General features: G+C 37.3%; 1 protein-coding gene across 3 annotated transcripts in view; it reads right to left on the reverse strand.

Moving 5' to 3' along the window:
- LOC104586811 (uncharacterized) overlaps nucleotides 1-10,102 on the reverse strand; it is a 71,328-nt gene extending 61,226 nt beyond the window's left edge. The window contains exons 1-3 of one of the 3 annotated variants that reach the window (XM_010244171.3): nucleotides 9,878-10,102; nucleotides 8,598-9,250; nucleotides 8,198-8,510 (exon numbers count right to left, since the gene is read on the reverse strand). In XM_010244171.3, the coding sequence (XP_010242473.1) occupies nucleotides 8,198-8,510; nucleotides 8,598-9,184 (900 nt within the window). In that variant the 5' untranslated portion in view covers nucleotides 9,185-9,250; nucleotides 9,878-10,102. Of the gene's footprint in view, nucleotides 1-8,197; nucleotides 8,511-8,597 lie in introns of all 3 variants that reach the window. The other 2 variants (XM_010244167.3, XR_016081231.1) reach the window with 2 other exon arrangements.
- Between the last annotated feature and the right edge of the window lie 6,142 nt (nucleotides 10,103-16,244).

The raw sequence follows: 16,244 nt of genomic DNA on the forward strand, positions 1-16,244 counted from the left end.
CCCCTTGGATCATAGACTTGGGTGCTTCTGATCACATGACCAACCTTTCCACTTTGTTTGTTTCATATGATTTGCTTCGTGGTCGTGACAAAATCACCTTAGCTGATTGTTCTCTTGCCCCTATTTCTGGCAAGGGAACTGTCAAGCCTACAGACTCCTTACTCTTATCTTCCACTCTTCATGTACCTAAATTGAATACAAATTTATTATCTGTAAGTAGCTTGACCAAGTCATTGAATTGTTGTGTAACCTTTTTTCCTTCTCACTGTGTGTTTCAGGATCTGGAATCTCGGAAGGTGATTAGGAGTGGCCATGAAGCGAACAGAATATACTTGCTCGACACTCCTGGCCAATGCCTTGATTATCCCAAGAACGCTGCCTTTGGTTCTACTTCAGAGTCTGTCAGTTCGAATTTTGTTGAGTCATTGTCGTTTTGGTCATTTACCTTTTTCTACTTTGAGTCATTTACTTCCCGAATTGTTTAAGGGAGTCGGTGTGTCCAGTCTCAATTGTGTCATGTCAGTTGTCAAAGCATTGTAGAAACAATTATCCTGCAATAAATAAAATATCTTCTTTTCCTTTTCATATTGTGCACTCTGATGTGTGGGGGCCTTACCACTTATCTTCTATGGGGGGCTACAGATATTTCATCATGTTTATTGATGACTTTTCTAGATTCACTTGGATATACCTAATGAAATCCCGTGATGAAGTTCCAAGACTTGTGAGGCAATTTCATGAGCTTATTTTAACCCAATTTGATACCAGAATTAAAGTTTTTAGATCTGACAATGCAAAAGAGTACTTTGAAAAGAGCTTATCCTTGTATCTCTCTGACATGGGGGTTATTCACCAAAGCTCTTGTGTTAGAACCCCTGAACAAAATGGAGTTGTTGAAAGGAAAAATAGACATATTGTTGAAGTTGCAAGAAGCCTTTTGTTTGCCTCACATGTTCCTACAAGATTTTGGGGTGATGTTGTTCTTACTGCTACCTATCTTATAAATTGTATGCCATCCAGGGTTTTAGGGATCTTTTTCCGATTCCTCTTCGTGTGTTTGGTTGTATTTGTTATGTTCACATTCCAAGTGCCCAAAGACATAAGTTTGAATCAAAAGCCCACAAGTGCATTTTCCTTGGTTTTTCCCCCACACAAAAGGGTTATTATTGTTTTGATCCTAAGACTGGTACTCAGCATGTCTCTATGGATATTACCTTTGATGAGCTTTCACCTTTTTATGGTTCCCCTCAGGAAGGACATTGCCAACAGGGGGAGAGTTTGTCACAAGTATTTGCTCTTCATCTTCCTGTCCCAGTTGAGTCTCTTGACAAGCCTGTATCCTCACCAAATGAACCAAAGGAGGATCAGCCACTTCATTCATCCTGTCTTGATGCTCCTATTTCTTTACCTCCCCATCCTACCCATAATCCAAAAGTGTACCAAAGGCAAAGATCCAGAAATGAGCAAGTTGTTTCCCTTATAACAGATGAGGCTAATACACTCCCAATCACAGATGATATAACAGGTTCTGCTCCAACCCCCTTGGAACCATCATTCCCAAATCTTGATGTCCCCATTGTTGTTAGGAAAGGAAAGCAGAAGTGCACTGCACACTGCATTTCCAAACACCTTTCTTATGATCTACTTTCTCCGTCATACTTTGCTTACCTCTCTTCAGTTGCTTCTAACCCTATTCCTAGGTCTGTATCAGAAGCTCTTGAGATTCCATAATGGAGAGATGCCATGAAGTCTGAAATGGATGCTCTACACAAAAATGATACATGGGAAGTGGTGGATTTGCCTGAATGGAAGGATCCTGTTGGATGCAAGTGGGTCTTTACCATTAAATACCGGGCTGATGGGACAATTGAGAGGTACAAGGCCCGACTGGTTGCAAAAGGTTACACACAGACATATGGGATTGACTACCTGGTGACCTTTGCCCCGGTTGCCAAGATGACAACTGTAAGGGTTCTCCTATCTCTGGCAGCTCACTTTGATTGGCCTCTTTATCAATTAGATGTAAAGAATGCATTTCTAAATGGTGATTTACATGAGGAAGTCTATATGTCTCTCCCTCCAGGAATGTATGGGAAAGATATGCAAGGAAAGGTATGCAAGTTGAAGAAATCACTTTATGGACTCAAACAGTCTCCTAGAGCCTGGTTTGAGAAGTTTAGAGCTGCACTTGTTAGATTTGGCTATGTCAAGACACAGTCAGATCATACTCTCTTTGTGAAGAAAAGTGAATCTCTAGCAGTGTATTTCATTGTATGTTGATGACGTTATAGTAACTGGTGATGATGCCTCAGGCATTCGGGCCCTTAAGTCTTTCCTTTGCACAGAATTTGAGATTAAGGATCTGGGAGAGTTGAGATACTTCCTTGGCATAGAAGTTGCTAGATCTAAGGATGGGATTCTTATCTCCCAGAGGAAATATGTCCTTGATTTGCTGTCTGAAACTAGAAAGATGGGTGCTAGACCAGCTGCAACTCCCATTGATATGAGTCACAAACTTTCAGATTCGGATGGAACATTGTTGGAAGACAAAGGGGTCTTTCAAAGACTTCTTGGGAAACTCCTGTACTTGTGCATGACTCAGCCAGATATTGCATGTGTTGTCAGTTGTATTAGCCAGTTCATGCATGCTCCCAGAGATACTCATATGGCAGCTGCAGAACGAATTTTGTGTTATTTGAAAGGCTCTCCAGGAAAGGGAATTCTATTTACTAAGCATGGTCATCTAAAGCTTGAAGCTTATACTGATGCTGACTGGGCTGACAATATTGATGACAGAAGATCTACTTCAGGGTATTGCAGTCTGGTGGCTGGTAATGTTGTCTCTTGGAGGAGCAAGAAACAATCAGTTGTGGCCCGATCCTCAGCAGAAGCAGAATACAGGGCCATGGCTCATGGAGTCTCTGAACTGTTGTGGCTAAGGTCATTGATGGAAGAACTTGGGATTGATCATGACAAGCCAATGATGTTGTACTGTGATAATCAGGCAGCCATCAACATTGCCCACAACCCAGTACAACATGATAGGACTAAGCATATTGAGGTTGATAGACACTTTATTCGAGAAAGAGTCTCTTCGGGTGAAGTGTGTCTTCCATTCATCACTTCTGAAGGACAATGACAGATTTTCTCACCAAGGGCATTCCCAAGGCAAGGCTTCAACATGACACTAGCAAGTTGGGCATGATTAACATCTATGCTCAGCTTGAGGGGGAGTGTAGAGGAGATGGGCCAAATGGCCCATAGGCTGTCATTCTATGTTATTTTTATGTTTTTTTCTCTGTAATGGGCCTTATTCTGGGCCCATACTCTTATATACTCTGTTTTGTAATTTCTTGCCCATCCAAGGGCCCCTCTGTAATATTTCAAAGATTAAGTTAATAAAATGATTTAGAGTGTTAGAGAGAGGTTAAGTTCGAACCTCTCTTCTCTAACTCTCTCATTGCCGCCAGCTCTCTTCCTCTCTCAACTTCTTAAGCTTCTCTTGTTCTTTTTCTGGTTTTGTATCTAATCTCAAGTTGTTTTAGACTACAAGAGGGTTGTTTTCAACTGTGTTGATTGGACAACATTTTATATTCTTCCTTACTTATTGGTTCAGGTTTCAAAGTCTTTGAGGGTTCAATACATGAATATTTTAGTTTAGCAAAATTAGTAAAGGAAAAGAAGAAAATGTTCAGGTTTAGCAATGCTTGTGTTGATTAAACCCTAACAAATAACAAAATAACAAAAAGAAATTAGTATATAAACACACAATATGAATATTTTAGTTTAAAAGTGTTTGTTTTATAATTATAACCTAAAAAATTAAGAATATAAATGTTGTTTTTATAACACACTATAGAAAACGGTTTGGTGATTAGGCGAGGCGAGCCTCCAAGGATGCCTTGTCGCCTAGGCATCGCCTTCACAACTATGCTTGGGAATTGTATTTTTTTCCTTGTTTATCTTTGGGTGACTGGACACCCACTCTACTGTAATTTTGTTTCTACATTTTAATTCAAATAATATTATTTTTCTGATCAAAAAAAAAAGTGAAGGTCAATGGATATATAGAATATAATGAGGGAGATAAAAGATTGGCGGTTGAGATGAATGTAACTTTTACATGGACAACAGGTCAGCTAATTGTATGACTAAAAGGCTGGCAAGACAAGGGGGGAGGCACAGCACATACCTATACACTTTTCTCTTTTTTCTCTTTCTTGGTAATGTGCTACACAACAGGGGGTAGCCCTCCTCCACACCCTGAAAGCCCCCCCCCCCCAACCCAGGTGAAGGTGGAACTTGATCCCAGGTCTGCGCTACAACCAGCTAGAGACTTTACCAGCAGGCTAGCTCGCACCTTTGTACATATCTGTACATAGTCCATTCTTTCTCTCAAGTAATAAAGTGACCAGCTTGTTATCAAAAAATGGCATTATTTAAGCTCAAAATCCAGTAATCTACAACACTTCTCTCTTAAGCCATGATACCAGATACCTGCACAAGGGTGCCATATCATGTTGACTTTAAGTGTAAATTCGAAATTTACTACCGTCCAGCTGCGTCTTTGCTGTAGCTAAGTAACATTTTTTTTCTTTTGAATCTGTAAGGTAATAGAAATGGAAATATGATTCAAGTAGATGTTTACAAAAATAGGTGCTATATCGAGAAATTAAATCTTTTTTATAGGAAACAGTAACTTTCATTGATAACTATAATTAAAGATTACAACTGTCATCATCCAAAGGCTGGATGGAACACCCTTAGGCAAAGTCATTCTTACAAACAGGCCCAAAAACAATTCCTGCCTGTTGACTCCTTGCTTAGCTAGAGAATCAGCCGTTCCATTTGCTTATCTTCTTGCCCACCTAAACTGCACCCCAAGCTCCCTTGCTAGGTTCAAGATTTCTCTTAGCTGTTGTCTGAAAGGCCACATGCCCAAACTTCCTGCTTGCATCCAACCCATTACCATCTTGGAATCTCCTTCCACTTCTAACTAATGCATTAGCATTGCTTTGCTAGTCTGAGACCTTGGAGTAAAGAAAAAACTTCTTCCCTTGAGGAGTCTCCCACCCCTATTGGACCTTAGTAAAGGACCACCACTCTTCCCTCCTCATTTCTGAAAACACCCCCAATTCCTAAGGGGCCTCAGTTACCTAGAGATTCCATCAAAGTTCAATTTCAGTCTAAAGCAAGGCAGCGGGGACCAACTTTCCTTAACTATAGTATAAGAAGATGAGGAACCAGCTATAGAAGCCCACCCTCTAAAGAAGTCAGTAACAGAGAAGCCCTTGAAAAGTTCCAAAGCTTTCAGACAATGAATAATCATGATGGTAATGCCCTCAACAAGTGCTTCCTTAGATTTTTCTTGCCCTTGGAATATTTTGTTATTTCTCTCCTCCCACACCGGCAAATGACAGCTACTCTTATTGTTTTTCACATCACCCTACCCCTCTTCTTTGGTTGTTCGAAGAAGCTAGAGTCAAAAAGGTTCTGCACAAACGAAAGAGGATTTCACCTGCAACCAAAGAGAGAGGAGAACCAATCCCAAATATAAGAAACATAAGCACAGGAGATAAACCAACCAATGTAGATATGCCAAGCAAACTTAATTTTATTTCCACATACTCTCCTTCCAATGTGACCAGGTCTGCTACCCACAAAGAAAGATGCTACAGCCGCACATCTGGAATATGTTTCAGACTTGAATGTTGTCATTGATGGGGATTGGGGACTGATTCCCAATGTGCGTCTGTAGCTTCTTGTGGGTAGAGTGTAGGTAGTGTCTTTTTGGTAGCAGATTCAGATTCGATTCCACCAGTAACTGAACCTGTAAGGCTGTAGCCATTACTTCTTGCAATCAAATCTTCAATCAGGCATTACAACAAAAGTGATCAATCAATTCCTGGAATAGGAAATCCAACAAACCAAACCTGATGATAAGGCATTAACAGATCTAGGAAACCACATGCACGAGCAATCAATCCTAAAAGGATGCTAATGCCTTAGCTTCTCCAAGGGAAAATGAGAGGGGCCAAGGACAGCTTCCTCTGAAAACAACCAATTTTTCACCATTCGGTAGTCTCCCTCAATCAACAAGCTGCCCAAACCTGAAGAAGACCAGATATAGTCATTGTAATAGTGTCAATAGTACAACACCAGAAGAATTTTCCTCCCCAATAAATCTAGAGTAACTCATAAGATCATTCCCAATTTCATAACTCAGCAAAATTACTTAGAACAACCATCAAAGTTAAATCTGATTATCCAACTTTCCAGGGAAGCCCAAGCTCAGATCATTCTCTGCTTAGCATCCTTAATTGTAATGAGATCAACATAAGATCTAAAGAACCAGGACCCTTACATTGTTATAACCTACTAAGCAACCCTGACTGCAATGAGATCAACAATGGAACTGACTTCTTATACTTTGCCCTTTAAGATTCAATCATTCATTCATTCCAACCATTCCATAGAGTAACTGCTCTTATACATCTCCACAAGATCTTCCTTCTTTCGGTACTTATGAGGAAACCAGACTTGAACAAGTTCAAGATGTTATTTGGAGGCACCACGAAGCTCCAAAGAGAGGGAGAAAACAGTTCCAGATATTATCTAGGAGCACAAGTGCAAGACAGGAATATTCTCTCCACTATTCAAGGAAAGGGTGCACAATTGAGGGGAAAAAACCAAGTTTTTCACCTAATTTCGAGCATCTCACTAGTATTAATAATCTTCAAAATGGCTTCCCTTTGGAATGCTTTGATAATGGGAGGAGTCAGGAGCAGGGCTATCTCATAAGGCCTTAATTAGGAAAGGAAAACCTGACAAAGAGATGCATCAAGAAATTTAAAAAACTAGGAGCAAGAAAATCAACCCAAAGACTCCAAACTCCAAAACCATACAGGAAATTTAAAAGAGACAATGCCTCATCACATTCATGGTTCCAAAGACCCCTTCTAAAACCAAAATCTAAATCCAAACCCGGAGGAGAATGAATAACCAACTCAGAAATGTTTTGTTCTCCCCACCATCAGTCTTCCAAAACTTGATTATTTCTTTTGGTTTTTGTTTTCTTTTTCTTTTTTTTTTTTGAAAGGTAAAATATCCATCTGGTAGAACTTGACTTTATTATTAGAAAGAAGGAAATAATCAAACTAACCACCTCCTCCACAGTCACTAAATCAGAATTGTCCCTATATTCCAAACTCAACCCTCATCTCCAACACTAGTTCCCTCACCATCTCAAATGAATTTCGACGCTGCTTGGCATAGAAGGCGCACTTTGCCACAGGTAAACCAAACCACAGGGTCTCTAATAGAGGAGCTCCACCAAAAAGAACATAGGCGTCCTCCAACTGCTAGGTGGACCAGGAATTCCACTTCTGGGACCCACTGATAGATTAAACCTTTCCTTGCCATCTGTTAAAAGAACCTATCTGGTAAAACTTCTTGTGGATTTGTGCACAATCACTGAACAGCGCCAACATAAATTTGGGCAATTGACAATGCAACCAGGAGAACCAATAGCCACATCATTCAATTCCAGGTAACACAATAAGTTGAGAAAGGGGTTTGAAAAAATACCCATGTTGTTAGGAAAATCATATAATATCTTGGTTCTGAACAGATTTTATTCCCTTTCCAAGTTTGGCCAGCAATATAATGGATTCCACTAGGATAGGTGTAAACCTGTGAATAAGGATTTTACATTATATCTAGCACTGATTTCAAATCTTTGGATGTTGCCTTGCTATCCGGTATCTCTGACATAACTTTGTCATTGAAAGAAAATGATTGAAAATATTCCCCTGGTGGGAGATCTAAGCTCTTTGATGCAATTAGCACTGCCCTTGCACAGAGACAATGGAGACAGCTTCTTCTGACAGAAAAGTTCCTCAAAGACCAAAAACAAAAACATGATGGCAACTTGAGGAAATAAATAAAATGAGTATGTGTGAGCATGGTTCACTGAAGGAATAGTATATTATGCTGATATTAAGATAATATTCAACCGGCAAGCATGCACTAATAGCCTAAGTAATTTCAGTCTCCAAAGTACTACGGGAAACTCTCTCAAGGGTAAAATCTTTCAAATTCAAAAGGAAAGGTGAAATGAAATCCAATTTACAGCTTACGCAGTTCATTTCCAGTGAAGCAGCAACCATATTATGACAACAGCCATCACGATCTGTACCTGTTCTTTCATCTTGTCCTGGAACGTAGATGGTAACATGTTGGGAAATAATTTCAGGAATACCGGCAGCAAGAACTCCATGAATGGAACTATGACAAAAACTGCAAAAGGAACTAGCCTGAAAATATCAGCCGTAGTGCGTGTAAGTTGTTGCTTCTCCCTCCTAGAGAGATTCTTTCCACCAGAAAGCTTTAGTAGTAATCTTGAACTGATCCTAACATCAGCCCAGAGTAGCTTGGTACCCAGCCAATAATGTTGCATAGTTGCCTTAAAGTCATCTTTCCAATGACAGAGTTTTTTGGCCCAATCCTCCCTGAAAAATAGAAAACAAAATGTAAGGGAATGCCTATACATGAAACCGTGTTGACAAATTACACAAGAAAGACGACTGGTTTCTAACCTGCTCATAGAAGCAACTACTCTCAAAGCCGGACCAATCCCCAAAATCATAGTCCATACTCTTTGTAGCATGGACTTTTCACTCTTTTGGGGTTCTTGTAACTGCTTAGCTTTAGCTTTAGCCTTTGCCGAACTCAAACCTTCAACAACCTGATCACATTCCTCAGGAGATGCCTCCTTTATCTGTTTAGCAATTTCTTCATCCCTACAGCTCAATTCAGGTTGCCTAGCTGTGGCTGTGGATGCATTAAGAATTGATTGTGACATCCACCTAATCGCCAAAGGGGACATAAACTCTGGTCTTCCATTTTGACAACCCAATATTGAAATTCCAAATGAATTACACTTAATGAATCGTGCTTCTGAAAAGCTAAATAATTCATATTTGCCTACCCAACCTACATTCTCCTCCTTTCTATGGTTAAAATCTGCACATGGATTATATGACACCCGACTTGAAACCCATGAATCCAAACATTGGGTTGATCGGCCATGTCCAAAACTCGACAATCCTTGAATTGAGCGAGACGGAGAGTTCAAGTAATCAAAAAGAAATCTTTTCCTTCTGAGAAGTGCTCTACAAGCCATTGTTGATATTTTCTCCCTTCCCAAGGAGAACTATGGTCATATCTCTCACAACCCTACCCAATTAATCTGATAAGCATAAAAGAAATAGAATAAATGAGTTCAAAGTAAAAACAGAATATAATTAGCAATGAAGCCCACAACATAGAAAAGAACCAAACCACCAAGACCCTATCAAAGTGCAACCGACTTGCTTCTACCAAGTCTCATGTTCCTTTTAACCCGAATGCTATATTTCTTTATAGAAACAAGAATAAAGGCAATGAAGCAAAAAAAAAAAACAATTAAAAAAGAAATGTCATGTTTCGGACAACTGGAAAGTTTCTGAGCAGTTCATTCTGTGTATAAAATGTATGTTTCCCCGCAAAGGAATAAAAAATTCTAGAAGAACATAAAAATAAACAAAATAAGTTGAAGAAGAAAATGCAGAATAAAATAGACAATAACCTGTATTCGCAGAGACGTCTTCAATCTTCTTTTTCAACATTTACAACTCGTACAGAAAATTTATCAAATCCTTAGAAAGAAATATGCCATTTATATAGACAGCACACGCCGTGAATAACAGTAATAAGCTTCTACAACTCACTGTTTTTTAGTGGAAACACATCAAATGATTGAACTACGAATTAAATAGACCTACTCCAAATTTCGTTTCAACAAAAATCTTATCAGAAAGCTACCAGAGATACTGACCTCAGATGATGGAGCAACTTGCTTATTTCCCTGAACCAAGAATGATCACTAATCAATAGCAAATGAAATTAACCAATTACAGAAAGCGACATTAAAAGGATCCTGGAGAAGCGATAGCAAAACAAACAAAAAATTCGGAGAGAGAGAGAGAGAGAAGCGATAGCAAAACAAACAAAAAATTCGGGTCTCCCGAGTCGTCGCGAGACGAGAGCTTTCAGGGTCTGAGCGAACCATTTTTGGAACGTTGGCTATATGCACTTGATTCTGCCACGTTGATCGTTAAAACGAGTTACCGGTTTAAGCAATCCCTTTGGCTCTGGTCGTAAACCAGGCGAGCTTTACCGATTTAATCGATCCCCTTTGCCCCTGCGTTGGGTTTGGGTTAGCCCGGAATTCAAATTGATTCACGTGGTCGGAATAAGAATTGAAAACGATGTGAAAAATAAATAAGACCACGTGTGATTATGGAATATTGGGATAGACAGTTAGGCACTGATTCATGGACCCCATAGTATGTGAAAACTGAAAAGATCAAGCGATCAGTCATCGCCACCTGGAAGGAATGAGGTAGGTGAACGGCCCAGCTTAAAATCGTAAACCCACACGCCTGGACCTGGAGGGGATAATGTAGACGACCACAGCACAACATTATTTTTGGTGGTCAACCAGCTTTCACCACAGAGGGACATTCTTCATTCACGTCTGACTCCTATCTCGCCTGCCATGGAATGTTTCCCAATCGCTTGATTACTTTAAGGGTCCGTTTGGTTCGTATTGAAATCTGAATCAGGATCAGAATCGAAATTCTCTAGAATTGGAATTGGAATGGTCCATTCCTATAGTCTGTTTGGTTGAGACAGGAATGGGAATGAAAATTAAAATCAGCTGGGAATGGCCATTCCCTCAAATGGGGTATTGCCATTCTAGTAGAAATAGGAATGGGATTCTGATTCCGTCCAACCAAATAGTTGGAATTAGAATAGCCCATTCCGATTCTGATTCTAGACCCCTATTCTTGCAAACCAAAGGGACCCTAAATTGGAAAAAGTTTTGAACAAATGTTTTAAAAACGATCCAAAACCAGAATCACTTTGGCCACCGATTTCTGGGTTAATAATCCAACCATCCAATCTAAAAGGATAGTCCATTGTAATTTAAAAGAAAATTGAAAAAAATAATCAAAAATTGTTGCTCGGGGCAAATGGTCAACAGTTCGGCCACCTAGGTCATTGGGTTGCTGATCAAGTTAATGGTTTTGTGGCAAATGAACGATTCAGTGTTGAAATGGAATATGTTGCCTGGATAGTTGTTGGGCCGAACGGTATGACCATTTGAGTCAATGTCTCAATGACAATTTGAAAATCTATGTTTTGAACCAATTTATGCATTTATAATTTTTTTATGTACATTAAATTAAAATTTTAACCAATCACATTGTGAGTGGTGTGGTAAGGTTATGTACGGGGATCTCTTTGAAGGACGAAGGAAGGTTGAGGGCAAAGGATAGGCTAAAGGCTCTAAGTGACAGAATGGTAGAATGATGTTCTCGTTATGAACTAGACCTCTATTTGTAAGGAGAGATCCCGATGTCTCAAAAGGGAGGAGCTAAAAAAGGGTTTGATTCCCACTAGGAAAGGGAATCCTTGATTCGGTATCAGTTGTCAGGGAGCACCACTAGGGTTTTGCCATGTTTCTTATGAGATATCTCAATTACAAGGTTTCCATTCGTCTAAGGATTCTCATAATACACATATATCACTTTCTTTTGCAAATCTCCTAGACTGACATGGCACGGATGACATTGCTACTAATCTTACATGTATTTTCTAATCCTACTAGGCGTTCTATCACACGCAGCACTGATGAAGCACGTGTTTCTTTGCTCGTCTCTGACCTGCGGTGGACTCGAGCTCATTGCAAATGAGTAGGTTTGTGATGGCTCTGAGACTCACAATGGCTTTGATCTCATCGCGCATATGCAATGGATCTAAGCTCACTGCAACCTCGCGATGGCTTTATGTTCGTCGTAGGTTTGCGATGGCTCTGAGATTGTCTTTGGTATTACGGTTGTGGGTTTGTTGCAGATTTGTGGTGACCTTGAGCTCATCACAAACTTGTTTTAGGCTCTGAATTCATCACAAGCTTGTGTAGGTTCAGAATTCATCACAGATTCATACCGAATCTTGAACTCATCACGAGTATCTTTGTGGCATTGATTTAGCACCCTTTGTGCTATTACAATTGTGGTAACCAACATATACCTACACACGTTAAAGATGCCATATTGTTCATTTATATATGTAATTCATGTAGCATACATGTTACCTTCAAGAGGAAATGGATAAAAAATTTTCGTTTGACTGTATATTTACATTCCTTAATATGAAAAAATTTTTCTTGCTATCTACATCATCATCATCATATCCCAACTATATATGAATCTTATTTGTTCATTTTGTTTGTCTTGTCATTTACATCAAGGGAAAAAATTCATAGGGAAAAGAACAGAAATAATAATTCAAATATTTTAATATGGAAATAGAAGTTATTGTTATTTTGGAAAATAGAAGTTATTTGAAATATGATCGTAAATTAAGTCATTTGAAAGAATTTATGAATAGATCCAATAGGTGATATAATGAAAGAAAGTAAATTAAGATGAAAAGGGGTAAGGGTAAATCAAAAAGACATGGGTCAAAGTGGTTAGAAATGATTTTGGTACTTATAATTTAATAACATATTAGACTTTGAATAGAACATCCAATAGAATATGTCCAATATTCAAATTCAATTTGAATCAGATAGGATATGCAAGACCTAAGTTCGAATTGGATTCAACAAATAAGCGAATATCCGCTAACAAATCTAATTCAATTAAAATATCTTGACAAAACAAATCCGAAACCAAAAATAAGAGAAAATTAGAAGAAAAAAAAAATAAGGTTAGAACAAAATCATGGAAAGAAGAAGGCATGTGTGTACCAGAGATAACATATTTGAAGTTTGAAAATGGTGGTTTCTACTCATATCTGTCTTGGATCTCAGCCTCCTTTCAGTGTCGAGGGAGCCATCTGTTTGAGATGAGAGATTTATAATTGTGCTTTCTTGAAAATGAGTAGATCTAGAGAGTGAGAGATATCTAGTTTCATAGGAGTGAGCAAGATGAAAACCAAGAACCAGAGGGGACTCATAAGAGAAGAGAGAGAGAGAGAGATTTGTTTTAGTGATTATCTCTGATTGTGCTTCCTTAAAGACAAACAAAAAGAGAGATATCTAGTTCCAATATTTCCAAGGAATGAAAACGGGTTTGAGTAACAGGACCAAAAGAAAGTGGATAGTAAGATTAGGTGAATAGGTCCTGTCTTCATTTAATTGAATATTTATTTGAATATATAATGTATAATATACATAATTAAATCAAATCAGATTTTTCTCGTATCAAATCATGTTATATCCAAATTCAATTTAATTATTATTAAACGGATTGAGGCCATGTTTGGGAGTGCTTATTTAAAAATAAGTGCTTAAAAACAAGTGATTATTCGAATAAGCAGTTATTTGCATTTGGGACCTAGCTTTTTCTAGTGTATTATATATTGGACTTTTGGTGGTCTTTTTCTCCAATAAGGACTTGTAGCTCTTTTGTCCTTCATTTTCTTTCAAACTTTCAAAATATCTAATCCAAAGAGAATGAATAAAAGTATTTTGATAGAACTTCCATAAAAGTGCTTTCATAAAAGTACATTCACAAAAGTGCTTTTGTATTCATAAAAGTTTTTTTATAAAGTACTTCAGTAAAAGTACCTTTATAAAAGTACTTCCGTAAAAGTGCTTTTGTAAGAGTACTTTTATAAAAAATGTTTTTTGTAAAAGTACTTTTATAAAAAAAGTACTTTTGTAAAAGTGCTTTCCTAAAAGTACTTTCATAAAAGTTCTTTCGTGAAAGTACTTTTATATAAGTGTATTTATAAAAGTATGTTATAAAAGTGCTTTTGTAAAAGTAATTTTATAAAACAGCTTTCAAAAGTACTCTACTTTCCTAAAAGTAACAATATTAATTGTTGCTAAAAGTAACAATATTGAAAGGGTATAATTGGTATTCTAAAAATTTATCAAGGACAATTTTGAGAGAAAAATTTGAATAAATTCTTATTGTATGAGAACTTAAAAAAAGCTGGAAATTTAGGCTTAAAAAATAAGCCATTATTTTTAAAATAAGCACTTATTTTAGGCTTATTTCCCAAACACCAATAAGTGGTTAATGGTGTGGTCCTAGCCCGAATAAGCACTTATTTCAAATAACCACTCCCAAACATGGCCTAAGTTATTTACCGATTTGATCCATTTACGCTTAATTTGGAAAGAGTACAAATACAAATATATATGGTACAAATACATATAAAATAATACAAAATATAAGGTTTTGCACTCTACATATTTGCATTTATACTCTTTCCTAACTGAGCATAAATGAATATCTAAATAGGGTTTAATCAGATTGGATTTGAATTTGAATCGAACCAAAACCCAATTCATTTACAGCCTTCCTAGTGAAAAGGTGGTGGTTGCAATTGACACTATTAAAAATGAAAATGGAACGAGTTTTGCTGGAAAGTTTTTCTCTATCAATAATGGATCCACCAGGTAACTCTACATCTAAAAATTCAGATTTGATCAACCCCCACTTAAGTTGGGTCTTGCAAAAGTTTGGTGATGCATGTAAAATGAGTAAAGAGAGCTATTTCTACCTTGAATGCATAACATCAAAATACCACGTACTCAAGCTGGAAAGTGGGCTCCTTTGTGTATGCTCATACAAATACCGTTACTAATATGCTCAAGATTGGTGTAATAAGGCTAAGCTGGAAAGTGGGCTCCTTTGCGCTAGTCCATACTTGCTACTCATTATGCTCCTAGTAAAGAAACATTGATGAGCTTTTGATGAGTTCAATGACTTAACTTTTCGATCTAGTTTCAAATGCATTAAGTGGACATACCTAAATTGGGTTTCAAGACCCACCAAAAGGCATTGTGAGTTTATGGTAATGCCTTTTCGGACTCATTGATGCACCATCGACATTCCTAACAAATAGAGGAAAACAAGTATTTGGGAAAAGGTGAATGACTCTGTTTAGGTATATCTGTAAAGATATAGTTGCGATATACAATAGAATACAAACATAGTACAAATAGATGAGAACTAGATGGCTAGGAATGATAAGGTTGGATAGAGTTTGAGTTGAGATACTTCTCAAGTTCTTGAAGTCTCGATGAGCTGTGGTAGCTATTTGCGTGGTTTTTGACTCTTATCCTTATCCTTAGCGCCCCGGGGAACCACACCACTATCAACTTGGAAGTTAAAGAGGCCGAAATCAAGGGGTGGATAGTGGTTTGGTTAAAACATTTTGCCACTTGGTCATTAGGGGAGATAAATTTAACACTAAAACGCTTCTTGATAACTTGTTCACGTATGAAGTGGAAGTCGACTTCTATGTGGTTATTACATGCATGGAATATAGGATTTGAAGTAAGGAACATGGCCCCTAGATGTTAGATTGTGTATGCCCTTAGCTCCAATCAGATTGATGTATAAATATATTTAATGTAAATGAATGAGAGTACATTATTGTTTCATTTTATTATTAGTATGTTTCTATAAAATTATCCATTAAATTGGACATTTATGAGACTTGTGTTAGTTTAGAATGTTCTCAATCATTTGATATACTTGGAGAGTTTATCCTACCAAAGCTAATACTAATGTACTGCCAAAAAAGTTTGAATAATTTGTCTTACGTGTTAGATTAGACCTGAAGCAACCCATACGGGTACGAATAAAGTATGGTATTAGTCTAAACCCAACCCTCCCCGACTCACATATTGTTATAGAAAGCATATAAATTCTATGTATTAGGTGTTGAATTAATTTAGTAATATATTGAATTTTATGTGAAGGATAATCAATAGTTTATGTGTTTTTCACATGTTTTAATCAAATAAGTGATGATTTTGTTATTTGTTTGAATATGATCCATTAATATAAGATTTAATGAAAGAATGAGAATTAATATCTTAAATATAAGATTTAATTAGAGGGAATTGAATGAAGATAAATGTAGAATTTTAAATTACATTTTATGTCCTCACAAAATCACAATTAGAGAAAGACCAAATTCAAAAATAGAGATATTTTAGTCAAGAATAGGATTCAATAAATGTCGATGGGAGTTAATACCTTAAATATAAGACTTAATGAGAGGGATATGAATGATGATAAAAGTCATTATTGAATTACATTTTTATTTATGAGTGAGGGATCAAATTCAAAAATTAGAGTATTTTAGTTAAACAAAAGTTCTGCACTTAG

The sequence above is a fragment of the Nelumbo nucifera genome, chromosome 1 (genome assembly GCF_055504915.1).
Source record: "Nelumbo nucifera cultivar China Antique chromosome 1, China Antique-T2T, whole genome shotgun sequence".
NCBI lineage: Eukaryota > Viridiplantae > Streptophyta > Magnoliopsida > Proteales > Nelumbonaceae > Nelumbo > Nelumbo nucifera.